At 35.5% G+C, this 23,187-nt stretch overlaps 1 protein-coding gene across 2 annotated transcripts in view; it reads left to right on the forward strand.

The window, feature by feature from the left end:
• SSBP2 (single stranded DNA binding protein 2) overlaps nt 1-23,187 on the forward strand; it is a 290,136-nt gene that overhangs the window by 191,947 nt on the left and 75,002 nt on the right. The window contains exon 5 of one of the 2 annotated variants that reach the window (XM_046666473.1): nt 15,247-15,336. The exons of the other annotated variant lie outside the window; for it this stretch is intronic. Coding sequence (XP_046522429.1) covers nt 15,247-15,336 — 90 coding nt within the window. The remainder of the gene's footprint in view (nt 1-15,246; nt 15,337-23,187) is intronic. 2 annotated transcript variants of the gene reach the window in all.

Genomic DNA, 23,187 nt, shown 5'->3' on the forward strand with positions numbered 1-23,187 from the left:
TTAAGGATTGTCATAACTTGCTTGTAAATTGTTCCTTTTATTATTAAGTAAAGACCCTCTTTGTGTCTACAATGCTTTTTGCCTTAAATTCTATTTTGCTAGACAAAGCATCTAGTCTTATCTAGTTGAATAATCACCAAAAGTGATTTCACAATGAAAGAAATGATTATTTTATGGTTCCATTTTCAAAATGGTGTTTAAAGTGAAGTTAACTTAATGGCTATATGTGATTGGCAACCATATATTAGAACTTGATGTTGAAAATGAATTATGTGGTCCTCTTACAGTAGTCAAATTACTATTCAGATGAAATGATACTAAAAATAAGTTGACATTTCCTATGTAATAGCACCATTGATTCATGTTCATCACCTACAGTGAATGATAGTGTGAAGATTGTATTATTTATTCCATTTTAGTGTCCTTTAAAACTATCCAAGCCTGTTTAGAAAATAGCAAAGCAAGTATCAGCTACATTGACTTCTGTCAGTTTGTCTTCCAGGAACTTGATGTGCTTACTTGACATAAAATAGCACAGGCTACTGTAGATTTAAGATACTTATTAGCTCCATTAGTGACATAACATTTATTTTATCCAGAAACAAAACATGTCATCATAATAACATGGATTCAGTTCAGCCGATGATTTACTGACCACATGCCAGGCACCGCTAAGTGCTGCAGGCACAAAGGAGGAACACAGGCCCTTTGAGGCCCTTTGAGCCTGAGTATTTTTGGACTGAACAGAGAAAATCTCACATAGTATGGTTGGTACTACAATAGAACTTATGCAAGAGTTACAGAAACCATGAGTTCCTATTCATCATTTGCTCGTAAGGATATATATTTCTATAATTATATACCTAAGTTAATGGTCAATTGTTTTCTCTTTAATATAGAAAAAATAGAAATGAAGAACTTAATTTAAAAGAAATGAGTTTAAAATTCAAGGTCAATAAGATTGTTAAACATGTTAGGAGTGTGGAATTTCCTTTCTGGAAACACTCACTAGGACAGAGTTAGTAAGTAACTGTTCTTGCTGAGTGTTTTACACATTCTAAGTTGAGCTTAAGCTTCTCCCGGCCCCTCCTGCACCCCTCCCTCCACACTTGATGCACATGCAGTATTACCTGTTTCATTGCATCATAGTAATGCTTATGTCAGAAATGTGGAGTCACCCATGACATGCCCTTCTTTCTTACCCCTTTCGGATGGCCTTCATCAATCCTGGCAGTTTTTAACTTTGAACATATTTTGAATCCATCCGTATTCTTCTCCACTCCTGCCCAAGCGGCTCAACCTATCACTGTGCTACTTCAGAAGGAATCTTCTCTTGCCCCCTCTATTTCGTTTTCTCAAGAGAGCTATCCGAGTTATCTGTTTAAAACAATAGGTCTGATGAGCATGTGCTTCTTTCTCAAAACCCTTCTATGACTTCATATTGATCCTATGATAAAGTTACAGTCATTTCTTATAACACACATTGGAATCGTGCAGCCATACTGACCTTTCTCAATATTTCTTATACTGTCACTCTCCTGCCCACCCCAGGGTTTTCACTTTTTAATTCTTTTATGCCCTTTTATAACCAACTCTTTCTTTAGCTGTCAGTTTAAATGTTACTTCTAGGAAATAACATCCGTAATCTGTAATTTGTAACATTTGCAATCTGTAACATCTGTAAATAACTTCTGTAATCCTTCAAAGTACGTCTTGCCCTTTCTTTTTCTAGCATTTATCACGTTGGTAAATAAATATGTGTATAATTGTCTGTTTTCCCCTCTAAGATTATGAACTCTTGAGAACAAGAATAAGGTCTATTTGGTGTAGTAACAGATATATAGTAGGCACAAATATTTGTTAGATTAAAAAAATGCACTAGAGAATGAAAATTATAAAGTCAAAAGATTGATTTAAAAATATAAAAAAACCTAAAACATCTCAATCATGTTGTCACTTTAAAAACTTCAGATTTTTGCGGTTGAATTCACTGCTATTTTATATGAAAAAGCTGTCATATTAAATCTTTTTAAATTCAAAATCTTTTTATGCTTCCTTATTATCCACTATTTACAAAACACTATATCAAATGAATTTTGCCTGCTTCCAAAAAGTAAATTAACTGTGTAAGTATAAAGATTTCTTGCCTTGAGAATATCCAAAAGCGTGTGGTACAGTGTCTGAAGGCAGATAGTTCCAGAAGAGGAATTCCAGGTGTTTTGAGGAGCGATGACATACTCCAGAGCCCAGTACCCCTTTGTAGTATAGATTTGGAATATTTGTTTAAAAAAGCTCACGCCAGCTTTTTATGTTAAAACTATAGCTAACCATCTTTCTCTGATGACTAAATATCTTACAGATTTCGTATCAGTAAACGTCAGTGATTACCATAGAGCGTGTAGTTGAAGTTAGAAAAGCATGAAAGATGAAGTTTGGCTGAATGTGCCTCAACTACTATCCCTTGAGACTTATTTTTATTAATTTTAAAGTAAATCTCTAGCATGATTTTCTTTACCTTTGCTTCTCTGTTCTAACAGAATTTACTGGTTATTTGCTGAATTTCTTTTGTTTAGTCTAATTAACTGTATGTTTTTGTTTTTGCTTTTGCTTGCTGAAGAAGATTAGCCCTGAGCTAACAGCAGTGCCAGTCTTCCTCTACTTTGTACCTGGGTCACCGCCAGAATGGCTGAGGAGTAGCATAGGTCCACACCTGGGATTCAGGCTGTGAACCCTAGCCTCCAAAGCAGAGCACGCTGAACTTAACCACTACACCACAGGGCTGGCCCCTAATTAACTGTATTTTTATAGAGCCTATCTTTAGGATTTTCATTAAGACATTTTTTTAGGTTCTCTCTCCACCAAATCATTACTCAGATGGAAAAGCACCCTTTGCAGGTTTCCCTTGATCTGTAGTTTATATGTGCTAACGTAGAATATAGTAATATTTTGTTTTGCCTTGTGGGAGCAATTAAAGAGTTTCAAAACTGGTGGCAGAATTAAGTAATGTTATGCTCTATATTAATAAAAAAAGATTTTAGGAAGCTGGTCCAGAGGTTTAGTCCCTGTTTCCAGTTTGGAGCCAATGTAAACAAGTGTTGTCACTTATCTTATTATCATTTTAATTTTTGCCCTTTATAATCCATCTGTTATACTACTTTTAAGAAAACAGTAACTAATATCTTTTCTAGTGAAACAATAGTATTTCTGCTCAAGTTACTTTCAAGTTCTCTTTTTAACGATAACAACTCTTTGAGGATATGAGATGTTTTAAATAAAATAAATTTTGAAGCTTTAAAAATTAATCTTAGCCTGGAGATCATTCTAAAATATTGTGAGGTAGTGGATTAATTAAAAAAAAAATTTAAACCTGTTAAAATTTCTGCTTAAGCATGTTTAACTATTCTAGATAAAATTTAAGAGCTTTTAGAAATTTGTTTTCATACATGCATATTGTTTCAAGTACATGCTGCTAATGCTGTTAAAATTAAAAACTCAGAATTATTAACTTCAAATTTTTCTACAAAAGCTGTAAATTTCAAAAGAAAAAATTTATTTCAGAAAAGATATGCCTTTATACATAAACTTTTTAACTGACTCATAAGGGATATGACTTTTTAAAAAATGAGTGTATAATGATTATCTTCTTCCTGGAAAAATCAGACACACAAAAACAAAAATTATAATGATTCATGCTATTGATACAGAGCTATACTCCAGGACCATCTGTTCTGTGACCAAGATTTAAAAAAAGAACTTCTTAAATACAGGTTCTGTGCTGGGATAGTCAGGACAAGTGTGCCTTGGATTCTAAGCCAAGGCCATTCTAGGATGACAGAGTAAGCGATGGAGAGAGGTCCTACAGCAGACCATTGAGGGGAAGTCAAGGCAGGTTAGTAGGTCTGCTTTGGAGATCTTGAAGACTGGGAGCAGGCAACAGGCAGAGGTGTGTGCAAGTCATCATCAGGATGGTATAGAATGAGTAATAGAAATACTCTGCCAGTGGGAAATGCTGTGCACCATAGCAAGAAATAATGGGTGGAGAGCTAGGCAGGTGAACTGTTGGCATCAAGGGAGTCCAACTGCAAACAGTGAGGACTCCGCTGTGGAAATGGAAGTCCAGTGGCAGAACATACCTCCTCCAAATTAATGTGAGGAAAGAACTCAGTAGAATGTTTAACTCTAGTGTCTGACACATTGAGATGCTAGTTAGATGGGAACTGAGACTGGAAGCCCAGCAAAGGGAAGTATGAAATGGACCCTTCCTTTGACACAAGGATTGAGGCTGGATCCTAGTTACCTAATCAGTGTGCAGAGTCACAACAGGGACCAACAGCAAAGCTGACATGATGGTGAACCCTAACCTGTGGTTTTGTTGTCTTTGTATTTTCCCTACTCTAGGAGCTAGCTTGGCTAGAGCCTACATGGGATTGGTGGAAACCTTCAGTTAATAGTTAGAGCCATTCCTTTGTGGATACAAGGAACGCAGAACAAGAGGCCTGGCAGGCAATGATAACTGAAGACAAGATGCCGTATGTGCCATTCTTCTCCTCGCTGTACTTCCCTGCTCTTAACTGTGGAGGGGAAAAAACTGATTCACATGGGGCATGATTCAAAGCCACTGAAAGAACTGTGGGGCCAGGAAAACCACAAAACTGAGTTTTGTTAAACCTGGGAGATATTTTTGTTTATTTTTGATCAGACGTATTAGCAAATGCATACTGTGCAGTAGATCAAGTACAATAACCTCTAAGAATCCATAGAGTTCCCTAGTTTCTAGAAGCCCCGTGAAAAATGTTCTTCAAACTGAAATAGACATTTTAGAGGAGGGGTGTACTAGTTTTCTATTGCTTACGTAACAAATTGCCACAAATTTAGCAGCTGAAAACAACCTACGTTTATCATCTCACTATTGTGGAGGTAAGAAGTCTGGGGTGACTGGGCTGATTTCTCTCTTCCACATCTCACGTGGCTGAAATCAAGGTGTGGGCCTGCTGGGCTCTTATCAGGAGGATCTGGGAAGAATCCACTCTCCAGCTTATGTAGCTTGTTGGTAGAATTCAGTTCCTGTGGGTTGTAGGAGTCAGCCAGGGGCTGCTCTCAGCTTCTAGCGGCTGCCACATTCCCAGGCCCTAATCATAGGGCATGGATATCTTTGGGGGGGCGTTCTTCCTACTACGGAGGGGAATTTTTTTATTTCAAAGGATGACTCTGATTATCCAGTTTTTCTTACCAGGTGCCAGTAAGAATAGTTAAAATACTTAGACTCTCAAACAAGTAGAAGCCCAGGGATTTTGGTACTGAATTAATAGTATAAAAAAAAAGAGACAAGGACTTCCATCTTTGAGGTCAAAAAGGAAAAAGTAGGGCAATGACTAGAATCTGTAATGGTTAAAAGCTTTTGAAAGAGAGTACAACAATATTTCTAACATCTTTTCCCTGTGTTTCTCTTTAATCTATGGTATTTTGAAATACTGTTTAAGGTTATTTTATTAAGTTTTTGGCTAAACAGTTTGTGGGTGGGGAGGAGGGATACTTAGTGGAAAAGCTCGCTGTTAGGCCTGTAGTTTGACCGTGTAGCCAGAATGCAGGCTGATTGTTCTAATAACAATTTACCCAATCTCTGAAATTCGTATGAACACAATAAATGTTTCTTGACGGCTGAACTTACAAGTAATATGTGAATGCTAAAAATGGTGTCATAAATAGTCCACTTTCATTTCATTTTTAAACAGAAAATTTTATATGCTATTGATATAAGTTTTCTTAATAACTCGTGATCATTATTTTGAGGAGTAATCACACCAAGTTCAAAGTTTCATGTGATCAAAATGAATCTGTGCATCTTAGAACAGCCCCAGCACATGGTAGGCACCTGATATTTGGGATGCATGTAAAGATGGGAGAATATCACCTAGAACTTAATTGTCTCAAAACAACTCGCTATGTCAGGCCTTTTTCTTAGAATCTGCCTTTTCTGATTAAAGCTGAAGACAAAATTCAAGGGACTCGATTTCCGAACCCTGAAACATGGCGTTCTGAAAATTAAGAACTCTATCAAAGGCTGCCTCCTAAAGTTTTCTTCAGGAATGGAATCGTCACTGTGTTTATCAGAGTCCTTTTGCATTTCTCTTGCACTTAAAACATTTTTTAGGGGCTGGCCCCATGGCCGAGTGGTTAAGTTCGCATGCTCTGCTGCAGCGACCCAGGGTTTCGCTGGTTTGGATCCTGGGCACAAACATGGCACCGCTCATTAGGCCATGCTGAGGCAGCGTCTCACATGCCACAACTAGAAGGACCTGCAACTAAGATATACAACTATGTGCTGGGGGTAATTAGGGGAGATAAAGCAGGAAAAAGAAAAAAAGATTGACAACAGTTGTTAGCTCAGGTGCCAATCTTAAAAATAATAATAGTAAAAATAGAATTAAAAAAAACATTTTTTAGCGCCAGTAGCTTCTTCCCTTCTGTTGCCTATCATATTTCCCATGCTTCTTGGCTTTCATATCAAAAAGTTAGACTTTTATAGAAATTACTAGACAATCAAAGCGCTCTTTCCTTCTGCATGGCAAACATCAGTTGTAATGTTTAGATCACCAACTCTTCATCACTTTATATGTTTCCAGGTGCTCCAAGGCTACTTCTTCACTGATGTTTTGTTTTTGCTTATTTGATTTTGTTTTTGATGCTATTTCTGGGTCTGTCCCTCTTTTGGAAGCATAAGAGATTGAATACTATTCTCTGGATAATTACGGTTTTGTAAAAGTAAGATAAATTATTTTTGTAATTTAAAAACAGGCCTAAAAAGTAGTACAACTGTCAATGATGCTGGTTCTCCAGATCTAAGCAGATGGCTGAGTGAGGTGGACTAGGGTAGAGTATGTGGTGCTAAAAATGGAACTTGTATAGTCAGTGCAAACAAATGCCCAGGAATAATGTAAGTGATTTTTAGATTATTTCTGGGACTTAACTTTCCGAAACAGAAAAACTGGTCTTTCATAGTCTGAAAATTAAAATATTTCATATTTTATTAAAATAAGTATTCTTTTTTAGGTTAGAAATATCTGCATTTTATTTAACCTTAAATTTTAGGGATTAGATTTGTCTTAAGTAAAGTTACCCTTTGGTCATATTGTATAGCTATTGACAAAGCTGGCTGTATATATGTTTAACTTATAATAATTTTTATTTATGCTATAAATATAACTGCAGAAAGTTTAACATTTCATTAAAAAATCAGTCGGTTATATCATTCTAACAGTTCTTTTATGTATCCATCTACAGTCTTTTATAGATTATTTTTCACTATTTGCATAATGATAATCATGTTACACTCAATTCTATATTTGGCATGTTTCAAATAGCATTATATCGTAAAAAAAAATCCCTATATTTCCCACATAATTCCATTTGTAACCATTATTTTTAATAATTGAATAATGTTCTATCACTTAGATGTACTATAATTTATTTAAGCATTACACTATTGCTGAAATTTTGGGTTACTTTGAATATTTCTTACTATTAATATATGAGAGTTAACGTATTTTGTGCATACTGTTTTTCTCATAGTTCAGAATTTATATTTGGATAGTATCTGAAAAGAAGGATTACTTAGTCAAAATTTATTAATTTTTTTATAGTACATAATATATACATGTAAAGTGCTTTCTACATGTGTACCGGTTTCCTGTGCCACCAAAAACATATGAAAATCCTGTCCTGGGAAGATCCCTAAGCATATTTCCCCAGTTATCACTAGTATTGTAACTGTTTGCTTAGTTGCCAATAACACTTGCAAAGAATGACCCTTTGAGGTTTGCCAGATCTTTTGTTTATACCTATTAACTGAAAAGATTTCCCCCCAACTTTCTAGCATTAGAAAAAACTAACCCAGGTATGATATTGAAAGGTTCACATCTCTCTAGGCAAGTAATTTGGAGATCAATACCTAGATATGGAATTGAAACATTTGGGAATTATAAATATCAAGACAACATCCTGCAAATCTTTAGAAGAGAAAAGCAGATTACACCCCAAGGAACAAAAATCAGCATGGTGTCAGACTTCCCTGCAACACTAAATATCAGACAACAGTGGTATCTGTAGTTTTGATGAGAGTCAGCAAAGATATTTGCATATATAAGGATGGGGGAAATGGTATTCATATAGCCTCTAGCCAAGTGAGAAATGTATAAAAATTGAAATTCATGAGTTGAAATTATGTTATTTTAAAAAACTGATAGAATAAAACTAGATAAAATTGAAGTTCTTTATTTTTGATGCTGAAAGTATAGTTACAAAACTGAAGGTAGGGGTCAAACTTTATTCCTGAAAGAAGAGATGATGAAAATAATGTGTTTATGCCTAAAATTCCAGGTGTTTATAGTAAAGACTAGGGAGGGGAGGGGCCAGATGTGGAAGAGGAGCAGTGGGCTAACCTCTCTGTTTTCGTAGGGAAAGGCAGACAGTACTGTTTGTCTTAACTTCAATACCTTTAAAACTTAGCATAAAGAACAGGCGTTTCTTTTTTCTAATTTTAAAGGACATCTGACCTGGATGTGTATTAGAAGACTTTTCTGCTAACAAGTAAAACAGTTAAATAGAATTTAGCACAAAGTTTAAAAATAAATGTTTGGGAGATGATTTAGTATATGAACACAAAAGGAAAGCTGAGCTTGCAATATTAATTTTGGACAAAATAGATTCAAAGTAGTGATTATTAAACATGGAAAGGGAGAAATGGACAAACAACAGTTGTAGGGTGTTCTATATATTTGGAAGAGCAAAGGGACAAAAATTAGAGACAGTATGAAGATATTAGGTAAATGGGCAAAAACATAGACCAAGAACATGGATATTTAGTTAAGTATCCATGGGAAATTATGAAAATTGATTATTGGTTAGATCACCAAAAACGTGTTCAACAAATTCCTAAAATATAGAAATTATACAGTACGTCTTACCTGAACACAGTGGGAAAGATAGAAATTAAAATTAAAATAAAACCTCCTACCATTTGTACATTAAAGTATACCTTTGGTTACATCTACAAGGTTTGATATTGGTGTCCTCATTTTTTTCTAAATCATCTAATCAGTGTAGTTTTGGCTTCTAATTATATCCAATAGAAGTTTGGGAAATCAAAATTATATTTATTAGATGATTTAGGGAAAGAATCATGAACATCAACGTCAAACCTTGTAAATGCAATGAAAGGTAAATTCAGAGCCAAATGTATAGTTTTACATGATTTGTATTTTAAAAAAGAATAAAAAACTTAGTTGCTAATTTAAGATGGAAAATAATAAAACTTAAAAAAGGAAAAAGGAGGAGAATAGAGATTTAATAAGACGAAATAATAAAACAGGAAAGAAAGTAAACTAATAGAACAATTCCTGGCAAAGATAATGATGAGAACACTAATTCACCTCAGGAGAAACAAAACAAGTCATCGTCTGTTTTAGAACCAACAGTTCAGTGAGGCGTCCAGGGCAGGTGGGCAGCCTCTGCTCCTCAGAGGATGGTGGGGGCTCTGCCATTTTACCAGGCATTGTTTTTGTCAACGTGACAGAAATTAGATCTCTAATTAAAAGTAAGTAGGAGACATCCCAAACTCTTAAGACCAAGGCTTGGAAGCGGTGCAAACCTCTTCTGCTCACATTCCAAGAAGAAGAACTTAATTCTTGGTGAGGACAAGAGAGACTGAGAAATGTAAGGTAGCTGGGCTGCCTCATGCCTGGCTACAGTTCTGTTACATGGAAGGAGGGAGAAACAGATGTTTGTGGTCTGCTAGCAGTCTCTCACAGCTGGTACATAGGACCTTTCTAAAATATGTGAATGTAGTGTGTATATGGATAAAACTAAGAATCTCAATGAAATGAAGTGTTCTGGGGAAAAATGTAAATGAACAGAATTGAAGCAAATAGAAGTAGAAAATATAAAAGAATAATGACCATAATTATTTCCAACATTGCTTTTGTATTCAGGCAGCTTTACTGCTGCATATTTTTTAACTTTCAAAAAGCAGACAAACGCCATACTATATAAACTTCTTCAGAGCATTACAAGAGACAGTTTGCCGTCCAGTTCATTTTGAGAAGGTAAAATAATCCTGATGCTCAAGTTTGGAAAATATAATAAAGCAAAGAACATTCTAAACCTGTCTCATTAAGAATATAGAGGTAAAGATCCTAAATAAAGTATCCAAATATAATTCATTAACCTATTAAAAGGATTACCCGTGATGATCAAGCATAGCTTATCTCAGAAATATAATGATGGCTTAAGTTGAAGAAAACTATCAATATATGATTATATCATGCTTCTCTAAAGAAAAATCAAATAATACCAGTCAAAAATGAAAAGACAAAAGTATGTTTTTTAATTCTTGATTTTTTGAAAATTGTTTTTAGATTTAAATTTAAATAACTAACTGGAATTTTACATATACTAAAATATTTTTCCTATTCCAGCAAATATAAACTTTATATCTTGATTATCCAGTGTATAATTAGGCAACTAATTCCCTAACATTCTTAGAGAATGTTAGTTATTTAATGTGTAGTCTTAATAAATGCTAACTAATTATATTTAGTAATCAGTTGCATCCTAATTGTATTTTTAAGCCAATTTTTATCGTGTGCTTGTTGTTTTGAAACCTTCATACAGATGTATGTACAGCTTTTTTTTTTAATACCAGAGGGCACTAGTGATAATAACTTTAAAATAAGAATCCTTGTAGCTTTCATTTCAGATTTTTATTTAAGAAGAGAAAATGTAAAATGACAGAATACTTCTGTGTTCTTTAAATCTATAAATAGAGAATTAGAGAATAAAGATATTTTTTAAATTTAATGTATAATACCATTTAAGGGAAAAGGGGAAAGGGTGCTGGATATATATACAAAGGAAAAATAAATAACAAAGGTGGGGGAGGAAGGGTCCATACTGGTGGCGCTGCCGTACGTTCTCATGTTCTGCTTCGCCAGCTCAGATCCCAGGTGCAGATCTATGCACCGCTTGTCAAGCCATGCCGTGGCAGGCAGCCCACATATAGAGTAGAGGAAGATGGGCATGGATGTTAGCTCAGGGCCAGTCTTCCTCAGCAAAAAGAGGAGGATTGGCGGCAAATGTTAGATCAGGGCTAATCTTCCTCAGAAAAAAAAAGGAGGGGGTACAGATTGGTTTACACCTTCTTAGAGGGCAGAATGATATAAGCACAGATAGTCCAGGAGAAGAAAATGACCACACAGACTTAAACAAAGATAAATAGGTAGCAACATGAAGAAAGATCTCATGGTGACTCTCTAAAGCACATTTGAATATTCCTTGGAAAGCAATAATTGTTCCATAATTTAGTTCATTTGAAAACACCAAATTTAATATATTGGATTTATAAAAAGAAAGTAAAATTATCTTAGTGGTTTGGGAAAATTTAAAAGAAATAAAAAGTAAAGTCGCTCTAAAAAAAACCTTGAAATTTGTCTCATGACAAAGTAAATGATTTAAGAACAGTTAGAAAATATGTATGAAAGTTTATATTAAAAGCATACAAATTAATCCACTATAGAAACAAAGCTCTTTTAATGATAATTTATATTTTTGCATTTGCCGTGGTCTTATGTATTCAGTTTAGTTAGAAGAAATATTTTAAAGCCATATTATTTATGTTTTTGTCTTTTACTAGAGAGATGAAAAGTCAACCCTAAATAACAGTGGATATATTACATAATAAATGATTTTCCATGGTACTCTTGTGGGAATTCATACAAATCCAGTGAAACTAATGTTTTGTAGTAGTTCTTAATATAATTAAACTTTTTGTTCTCCTTTTGTGACTTAGTTTCAACCCCCCAGAGTAATACACACTTTATGAGTTAGAGCCAACGCCAACTTTCTGTGGATCCTCAAGTCATGAGATAAATTTGTCTCATGAGCTGGAAGTAGACTTGAGACAAGTCTCAGAAATTCCAGCAATGAAACAAGAAATTTGGCACTTCTTCCTCCTACATAAAGTCCTAACCCCAAAACTTGATTCTTATTTAGTTTATAAGTTCAAAGCATGTATTATTCATATTGCTACTGGATACGAATAAGCAAGTTAGGCAGTTTGAGAAATATACTCTTTCACAATACAACACTTAGAGTACCATTTCGTGTACCTCTGTAGTATTTGTTAATAATCAACATGATGTACCAAATGGCACTCTAAGCTTGAGCCCAGTCCACACAGTATGATAAAGGGAGACTATCCCTTGTCAATAAATCCCAGAAGAATGGATGGATAATTTAACTGAAAAATGTGGCCCATAAAGTGAAGTTTGGGCTGAAATGCCCTGGACTAGTGCTTTGTACTGGGAAAACAGACTGGATAAGTACTAGGATTCTGTTCACTTCACTTCGTGTCCTTAGGCTTAGGCTAGAAATTACTATCACACCAGAAAACTAAATTGTCATGCTCTAAACTGTCAGCATCTAGCTATAAAACTCTTTATTTTCAAGACGCCTCTTTTGTTATGCCCAAAGTATGATTACTAAGAAAGAAAAACTTCCACAAAATTCTTGTGCTACTGTGAGGGAATAGGTGCAAACTGTAAGAATTTGGTCTTGAATTTACATCTTGAAATGTAGGAAGGCAATCTCAACAACAGAGTAGGAGGCATATTTAAATCAGTCAGTCACCATAACCTGTTTGGTTGATTCATTCATTCATTCCTGACTATCCTGTTTAAAATTATAATCCCTTCTCCCTTTGCTGGGAACTCTCTATTCCCTGCTCTTTTTTTTAATCCATAGCACTTATCATTGTCTTTCTTCCCCTCACTAGAATGTTGACTTCAAAAAGGCCAAGATTTTTTTCTTTTCCTAGTGTGTTAACTGCTATATTGCAGAACCTAAGAGAGTCCATGGCAATATATATTTTGATTGAATTTATGAAATAATTTTGAAGCCATAAAATAAAAATTTGAAGGCATTTTAAAGATTTAACTTGCTTACATCTTTATTTGAATTATTTATTTTGTTTCACTTTTAAATAATAGCTGAAAAAAATAGGAAATATATATAATGAAGAACTTTCAAGGAAAAAAACTAGCATATCATATACCCTTAAAGAAAGTAGTAGGGACAGCTTCGTGGCATGGTGGTTAAGTTCAGCACACTCTGCTTCAGCAACCCTGGTTTGGATCCCAGGCACAGACCTATACCATTCGTCAGTCATGCTGTGGCAGTGACCCACATACAAAATAGAGGACGACTGGCACAGATGTTAGCTCAGGGCTAATCTTCCTTAGAAAAAAATTTTTTAATTTTAAAAAAAGAATGTAGTAGTCCCCCCAAAAAAGAAAAAAATAAAGGAGCCAATAATGACCCAGCATCTTTACTTGTTGAATTTTAGTTTAGATGCAAACAAACATTTCTTTTTGTTTTGGGTAGGCAAATGCTTCTTTTCAAGCAACTAGAATTGAGGGAGAAATCGCATCTTTGAACTACACTATGAAGTTGCAGTAATTTACTGAATTCTATTTCGTTTTTGTAAACTTGCTTAATGTAATAGTATACATTTCTGTAAAAGTATAGGTGAGTGTGGCTTACAAACTTTTTTACGCATCAATTTTATTACAAAACAAGTTTCTATTCTGCAATTAATTAGAATAGTGATGTCCTATGTCTAGCTTTTATACTAAAAGCAACTTCCTCATGACAGTAATTGACTGTCACAGGATGTAAATCAAATCTTTCTTCCTAGATCTGGCTGGAATCATATATATTTAAACTAAAAAAAGGATAAATGTGTGGTGGTAAGTTTCTCTCTTACTCTAACATTGTATATTAAAATGTTATGCATGTTTAGTTAAAATGAAAAAAAGCAATTTGCCTTTCATTTTTTAAAAACATGACTGTTGATATATAAAGTAAAATGGAAGAAAATCTGGCAAATGGTGGGTATTCAATTAATGTACACTAAATGAAATTGCATGTTTTTGCTCAAAATAGAATAATAGATTAATATTTCATCTTAATATCTAAGGAATATTATTTCTCCTTTTATACTCATATGCTTTATCAGCAATTTAAAATTTTGGGATTCATGGGTAAACAACAGTTTAGACAAACACATTTAAATCTAGATTTCTTCAGGAAGCCCTTATTATTAATGACTGCCAGTACTATAGGATAAACATGTTTTAGTATTTTTACCCTTTATATACTGGGAAATGTATGCTACAAATATACTGAGATATTACATCTTCTGATGGAATGTTAATGCGTGAATGAATACACTGATGTAGGGGAGGATAGTGCAACAGATACTCCAGATCCAGGACTTATTTTGCCTTCTTTTCATAGCAGAACTGTTGGATTCCTACTGATCTGTCTGCAGCACATTTCTGGTTCCTCTCGACTGTTCTTACTGTTTGTAATATGTCTAACCAGCTTGAGGGGTGAAATGCATGGTTGTAGAACAGTTTTATCTATTACTACTCTATGTAAAAATTAAATCTAAAACCTTGATTTGCTTACAGAGTGTAACCCAAAGTTTTTCATACTTCTATTTCATGAAACTCTAGGATTCTGTGAAATAATTTTCTAAGGAAGTAGACTTTGCATTTTTCATAATCTGTTTATATGAGACCAATCTCTCCAACTCTAATTCCTTTCTCTTACTCAGTCTCCTGATTGCTTTTTCATCCTGACCACCCTGTTTTCACTATCAATTATATTTTGTCTACCAATTATAGAATATCAGAAAGTGAATAATATGAGTGTTGCCACCTACAGACAGAAAATTAATTACCTTTGTTTATGACTCATAGAAAAGCATAATCTAAAGAAAGAGAGTTCTTTTTTCCAACTTCTACAACCACCATTTTCAAACTTATTACGTACATTTTTACCTTTTTGCTATTGATGCTTCCATTTCAGATGCCCGTGCCTTAAGATAAAACATTCACTCAAACTTTTATCATTTTGTCATATTATCACTTGCCTTTTAAATACCATTTAAATATACCATCTTATTAAAGTTCTGTGACTTTAAAAAGTTTAAAGAGACCTGTTTAAACCAAATAACTTTGTCATATACTAAACTAACTGTTGTATCTTAGTTTCCCTCTGGAGTGGGGGAAATTACCACTGTTTGTTCCCGGGAAGGAGCAGCTCCCGTCCTACAGTCTGTTACGGTTAGTCGTTGGTTTTGTGCCTTCTCTGTAATGATGTAGGTTTGTTTCTCCTTTATTCTTGCAGAGTGCGGCAGCAGCTCCCAGCCCAGTGCTAGGAAACATTCCCCCAGGAGATGGCATGCCAGTAGGTCCTGTACCACCAGGGTTCTTTCAGGTACTCAGAGACTCGGACTAGGAATGTGGAGGCATAGGAACTCCTGTTTGATTTTATTTAAAGATGTGAAGGAGCACGAGGCTATTTTAATTCTTAACGTAAGCTTAACACTATGCAGCCAACTCTTGATTATGCAGAAACTGGTTATCTAGTGTATAGATTAGCCCTTCCTTCCTATGTTTTATTTGTTGTCAAATCTTGATTCATTTATTTATTTTGCCATTTCATTGCATTTCACCTAAGAAAAAAAGGGAGTTGAAATGCAAATTAGCCCATTAAGTTAACTGTGGTAAAGATTTGAGGGGAGAAGAGGCTAAAGATGAGGTTCTGGAATGCTATATGGATTTTAACCATCCAAACTATCCGTATCTCCGCAGACTGAAGATAATCAGGATTTGGCTGTACTTTCAAAACATGGCTAAATCATAACCCATTCATTTATCAAGATTATAGGCTCTATCAAAATATTTTGAGAATCATCTTTGTGGCTTTTAAGTGGGAATTTTTATTGACATCATTACATAACATTTTAAAATCAGACTTTAAAATACATATGTTAGTATTTTAAAATTTCAGTACAACCATGTACTTTAGCAATGATGATAATTTTAGAATTAAGATACATCACTTTTTGATTTTATGGCACCCACATCTTAAATCTAATGGTTTTCTAACCCAAACCAACATAGATTCTGAAGTTTATTATTTTTTACTATATGGTTAATTTTATAACACCCTTTGAGAAAATTATGAAGAATTTAGGAGTTAAAAACTAGAGTTGTGGGGTTGGCCTGGTGGTGTAGTGGTTACCTTTGCATGCTCCACTTCACCCCAGGGTTCGCGGGTACAGAACCCCGGGCATGGACCCTGGGCACAGACCTACACACCACTCGTCAAGCCATGCTGTGGTGGCATCCCACATACAAAATAGAGGAAGATTGGCACAAATGTTAGCTCAAGGGCAATATTCCTCAAGCAAAGAGAGGAAGATTGGCAATTGATATTAGCTTAAGGCCAGTCTTCCTCACGAAAAAAAAAAACAACAACTAGCATTGGAAGGTATTACAGGAATTAATGTAATATGCTGTATTGTTGATGAATTATGCTAGGTACTTATAAACTAATTTGTCACTTTAGTGTTTAGTATTTTCAAAGTCATTGATAATCATCTTTTAGTTAATCCATACCTTATTACAGGGTAGATCAATGTACTTATAAATGTGAAAATGGAGAAGTAAAATTATAGGCAATTTTTGAAAGTATAGCAGTTGAATAAAATTAATTAGAACCCAGTACCAGCTCTGAAATGTAAAGTCCTTTAGGACATGGTTATTTGTCCAGCTACTCTATATTAATATCCAAGTGGTCTAGAATATTCAAAAGTCTTTTACAGCTCCCGTCTGTCTTGAGGGCCCTTTCTTATAATCTAGGAATGTATTATAACTCTTGATTATTCATTAAACAATCACCATTTAAGATAATAATGAAAACTAATACTTAATAACTGCTTACTATATGCCATACTTTGTTTTAATACCTTATGTATATAAACTCTTAATCTTCACAATAACCCTAGATGTGAAGTACGTATACCATCACTCGCATTGTACAAATGGAAAAACTGAGGCTTGACAGATAAGCGGTTTGCACGAAGTCAGAAGGTTCAGGGCTAGGATTCAAACCAAGGCTTTTCTGGACTTCTGCCGTTGAACGTACCTTCTAAAGTTCGTAGTTGACCGTTATTCATAAAATATTTCTAGCGCATTTTATTTTTTTCCTCATGCTCTTATTTCTCTTGCCAAGGATAGATTGGGGTTATAGAGTAAATCAGCAAAGTTTATCTACTTATTAGAGTTAGTAGAAGCTCTCCAAGTGGCACTTGTAAAAATAGGTTTGGAAAGAAGCCAAATTCTTTTTTTCTAGGGTTAAACAAAGATGTATAAACTCATAAATTTTCATTTCCACATTTTGTAGAATGAACCTTTCTCCCCTTACTTGTCTTCTGCTTGGGTCTTGATAGAAGTAGTTGAAACAGAGTTAACTTTGTTTTAATTATTCCAAGGTGATAAATATTTGAGTACTACTGGATGCCAGGCACTGTGGTAAGCATCTAAAAATGAGTTTGTATAATGTGTACCTTCCTCAAGGTCATTGTCTAGCCAGTGGGACATTATTAAAAATAAATAACTGTCATACATCGAGGTATGTGCTGTAACGGAGTAAAGTGTAAAGTTCTGTGGTGACCTAGAAGGGAGAGCTGTTAAGTCTGCCTGAGTTGAAACTCAAAGTGGTTTGGAGAAGGTTTTCCAGGAAAACAAGCTGAGGAATGATATTCCAGAAAGTGGGAGCAGTGTAAGCAAAAGTGAGGAGGCATCAGAATGGCCTGTGCAGAGGTGTTCACCCACAGTAACACGCACAGAAAGTAGAGGAGCATAGGCAGGACTTCCTGGAAATGAAGTGGGAAATACGCCCTCGCATAGTGAGAAGGGCCATATATGCCGAGGTAAGAACTTGAGTCTTTATTCAGTAGACATGTAGGAGCTGTTGAAGTTCTTTGAGGAGAACAATGACCTGAATTCCAGCTATAGAATGGATCAGGCTTTGTTAGGCATCTATGATGCAATTGTATACAAAACCCCTTCCCTAAAAAAACATACATTATGGTAACTGAGAGAGAGAAAAGGTAATTAGAGTCTAGAAAGAATATGGCTATATTAAATGAGTAGGCTGTACTCTTAGAGCAAATCAGAAGACCACCAAACCCAATCTGGGGAGGGGCATTGTCGGCGAAATATTGATTGTCAAAATAGTAAATGGAATCCAAATTGGGATGTAGAGATGAGGTAAGAAAAATCAGGCAAAGGAGGCAGAGACGGGGAAGAACATTCCAAGAAGAGGGGAAAAAATTTACAAAGCCCCAGAGGGGAGAGGAGAGAGACCAAATATTTCAGAAATACCCGGAACTAGAGTAGCTGGTGATGAGGCTTGAGAGGAGCCTTGAGGAGCCTTGTAGATTAGTTAAGAGTTTGAACTTGATCTTAAGGGCAGTAATAAGTTATTGAAGGATTTTAAGCAAGAGAGAAGCATGTTCATATTTGCCTTTTTAGAAAAATCACTCCAGTTACAGGTGTAACCCGGTTTGCAGAGAGAGAAGTCTGAAGGTGGGGCGACTAGGAGGCTGTTAGGGTAACCCAGGTGAGATTGAATAATGGCCTGAGCTCAGGTAGTGGCAGTGAGTATGGAGAGACGGGAACAGATTTGAGAGACAAATAAAAGTGATGGCTATGAGTAAAAGGATTCACGAATAATACCCTGGATTCTGGCTCTAACCTGGGCAGATGGAGGTATCATTTTCTGAGATAGAGACCATAAAATGGGGAGTAAGTTTGAGATAGGACAGATAAAACCTAAGACAGTGATCTAGGCCAGAGATAAAACTTCCAGTATTGTCATCATATTAAGGGCGCTTGAATCCACAGGGGTAAATTAATTGTCCAGAGAGAAAGTTCAGAATGAGTGGGTGAGAGAGTACACAACTGAACTTCACAAAGCACTGACACTTAAAAGATGAACGAAGGCAACAGACCCAGAGACTGGAGCAGGGGTTCTTTGCAGGCCTATCAGTAGCCCCAGGAAGAGACTCTCTGTACCTACTCAAGAACAGTGGCAGAAGGGTTAGAAAGGGAAAAAGCAGTTCATAGTTAAGTTTAATAGGCCTTAGTTGATTAACCAAATCGGGGAGAAGGGAAAGAGTTGGGGGAATCAAGGATGATTCTGAGGTTCCTACTTTGAGCTTCTGATTACTTTAATGTCTTCATCTGAGTTAGGAAAGATTTGTTGCAGGTGCCGTGGGGTCAGTTCTGACTCCTAGTGACCCTGTGTACTGCAGAGCAGGTCTTCTCTTACCTTTCCATGGCCAGTGTTTTCAGAAGTGGGTGGCCAGGTCCTTCTTCCTAGTCTGTCTTAGTCTGGAAGCTCCACTGAAACCTGCTTACCATGGGTGACCCTGCTGGTATTTGAAATAGCCGTGGCAGAGCTTTCAGCATCACAGCAATACACAGCTGCCACAAGATGACAACCAACAGACGGGTGGTATGGTTCCCTGATTGGAAACTAACCCCAGGTGCAGTGGTGAGCACGCCAAATCTTAACCACTAGGCCACCAGGACTGGCTAAGAAAGATAGGAGGTAGAAAAAGTTTTGGATATATTTGCGTCTGATATGCAAGTCATCCCTCTTTATCCGGGGAGACCATTCCAGCTAATCCCAAATGCTCTTTTTCCCTATTTAACAGGCTTAAATACATCCACACTCCCTAGAAATGCCTTTCTGAAATATGAAAACTCAAATAATCAACCTTTTTTAAAGTAAATAAAATGTTATCTTTTTGTCCATGTAATGATGGAATTAAACTAATCAAGTATTTCCTAACTATCAGCATTAGCATCCTGCAGTGATTGGACTATACTTCAGCATGATTCTGGACATAATGAAGAATAGCTGCCTTCTGTGAGTAGAAATAGCAGCAGACAATCATAATTCAAGTGCAAACACAAGTTTTTAATCCAGTTCCAAAGAGATACTGACCTCCAAGAATTATCCAAATCTGGAGAAGCTCTGACAGGATGTCATTTCAGAGTGCATGAACTCTGATGCCCAAGATCAGGCACAATCTTGATTATTAGTACAGCGCACAGCAAAGGAGATTGGAAGCAACTGTAAAAAGCTGGTTATGTTTCCTTCAAGTTGCCAGGTTTCAGGAAGCTGACTGGGATAGAGACTCACGCTTTCCCAAAAGCCAGAGACTCAGACGTCAGAGAATTCCTGGTTCGAAAGAGACTTAGAAGGGTGCTGAACAGTTTTTCCAGCCTCTCAGTTTGGTTGCAGCTACTAAATCTAGACGGTAGTTACCTCCCATCACCTTTGGCCTTTCTGTGGAGTATGGGAACAGTTTTGAATCCCTATTCTTAGTGAGGAAACACAAAGCTTGTACGGAATGGGACTAGACTAGGAAAGGATTGAGCCTATTAGAATTTAATGAATAAGTGAAAGCAAAGAAGAAGAATTTGTAATTAGTACATAAAGCACTGGCTTAAGTAGTTCTGAGCTCTACTCACTATGTGATCATACCATGAAAACTACATTGAAACAGCTCTCCTAAATGGACAAACATACTCCTTTTGTTCCCGTGCACAGTGCGGAACGAGCCCCTTCCCACTGTCATAAGCATAGACTTAAATACTCTTCCAAGTGGAATTAGCACAAACTCTAAATTTGTGAATTCATGGCAGCTACATTTGAATAATAGTAATTAAATTAAACTCTAAAATAAATACTTACGATTAATACCCCATGCATTTAATAAGTCCATCCGGGGAGGCAGTCTTTAGGTTATTGTCTTTCTATTTGTAACAGATAGTAACATTGTTCATACTTAAACTTTGATGTTTTTGTTGAAGTGGGAGAGCTTCTGTTGTTGAGTAGGAGACCAATTAAGTAAAATCAGTGGGAATAGTTGGACATGCAAAAGGACATATCAGTTTAGTAAAATAAAACCATGTAAAGTAAGACACGTATTTATTTACTTGGAATCTTTTATCAAAGGAGTAATTTGTAAATAAAACCCCATAGATTCTCAAAGTGACCTGCCATGGAACTGGTGAAGGATTTGAGCAGCTTCTTAAATTAGGAAGTCGTGCTGCTGGGGTCAGAGCAAAGACAGTAGAAATGGTCAGTTGGGCAGTTTTAGTGGAAGAAAAGAGTGTTGTGGTTGGTGTGAGTGCACAAAGTAGGCATTCACAACTGAGTCTGTACTCTGACTCTCCTGTCCCTGTGCTGGAGTCTTATTCAAAAGTCTCATCAAGTGCTAAGAAATTTGAATTATTTATGACTTACTCATTCTCATAGCATTCTTACCAAAAGACAGCCAAAGTTTGATTCCTGCAATTTGATTGAATAGGCAGCAGTAATCCTTGAACCAATTAGATTTTCTTCTCACGTATGTATAATAATCAAACTAGTTTAGTAAAATGTGTAAAAGTTCTCATTCTTTCATGTTTTTTAAAAAATTGACTATTAACTCTCTTAGCATATGAAGTTCTATAATTTTATAGATTTGAGCTAGTAACAAGAAAGTCTCTCTTGTGAATTTACCATAACTTATGCTATATTAAAGAAATAGACATTTATTATGTCAACCAAAAAAAATTTGAGGGGGTGAAATACTTTTTCTCTCCTTTCTGTTCTTTACCACAAGAAAACTTTTGAGAAGAAAACTATCTTGTTTGTTATCACTCTAACTAAACATATCCATATCTTTTATATAAAAACACAATATAATCTTTTATAGGTGCTAATTAGAGTGTGTAACTAATGTGGGATATACTTGTAAATATCTAATTTGCATTCTGTATAACTTTTTCTTCATTTTTACATTGTATTATGTTTTGTTTTGACTTTTATCTTGACACATTTGCTATATTCTAGTCATTGGATCTTTAGTTTCCTTAACTGGAACTGTTGAAAACTAATAATATATTGATGTTGGGTTGTAAATTTAAGGCTTTGCCGTGAATGAGATTATAAATACCTGTTGCAGATAAAGTATACCAAGTAATTTAGTTTCAGACTAAGGTGGTCATCCATATTTTAAAATCTGAATTGATCAGAACTCTAATATGCTGGAAATATGTTGCCGCAGGTTTTCAGTCGCATTTGTTTGCAGGCATGATGCTAGCAACGGTAAAGCTGCTTTGCCCTCTAGTGGTGGTTTGCAGAGGTCTCTGCTTGTTCAGGGTCTATTTGCCAAAGGTTCTATTTTTAGCAAGACTGCACTGTAGCAAGCTGACCTAATGCTTTGACATCGTCATAACGCAATGAGAAGAACAAAAAATAGAAAGAAATCTTCCTTATCCTCCATGATGTTCTCAACTACAAAAAGCTCAATATGAATGACATTCGTAAAGCAATAAAGACAAAAACAAAGCTTCAAGGTATTACAATATTCTTGATTTTTTAAAAGAAAAAGAATCAAAATGAATCCAAAATGAGAAAAATAATTATTTAATCTAACACTTGAAACTGAAAAGGAAAACAAGAGTAGGAGTTTTGATGTGCCCTGGTGAGGTGTTTCTGGAGGTAGATATTGAACTTATTTCTGGAAATACGTCCTACATTTTGCAGATACCTTCATAACTAAGTATGCTCATCTGCCCTGCTCTTCCTGTTCAGACATTCAGAATACAACCATTTTATCATCAGTAGCACTTGTTTTACCCTGTAAGTCATACGTAGGGTTAAAACGTCTACATGGCTCCTCAGTTCCTTCTGCTGTTATTCTTCATATTGTCTCCACTCCCAGGGTTTGCCTCTTCTTTTATCCTTCCTGACCGTGGCTGTTTCAGAAATAAGTCTTAGCAAATATTCTACACAAGGAGAAGCTCCCTTTCCCCTCTCTCCAGAAGTTGTAGATCTCATCTTTAATCTTAGATAATGAACCAAAACATTAGTTAGTATATTTTCTCTTCATTTGAATAAGTAGACTACTGGAAATCTCAAGTGGAATTGAATTACTGAACTATAACCTCTAACATTATATATAGTTTAAAAATTCAGACATTAAAAATAGTATTTCTCAGAATTAAATACAGCAGGATTTGGAGAGTAGAGGTGGGGAAGGTTGCTTATTTATCAAAGTTCAAAAAATAAAAAGTAAGTTTAATTTTGAATCTTTTAAGAACGCAGATTCTAAATATCGAAAATACTACAAGTCTTTCTCTAGTATTAAGATAAAAGCAGCCTAAAAAAATAAAGGTGCCTGACAGCTTTGATAATGCTTTCCTGCAGTTGTGG

This window comes from Equus quagga, chromosome 7, assembly GCF_021613505.1.
Source record: "Equus quagga isolate Etosha38 chromosome 7, UCLA_HA_Equagga_1.0, whole genome shotgun sequence".
NCBI classification, from domain to species: domain Eukaryota; kingdom Metazoa; phylum Chordata; class Mammalia; order Perissodactyla; family Equidae; genus Equus; species Equus quagga.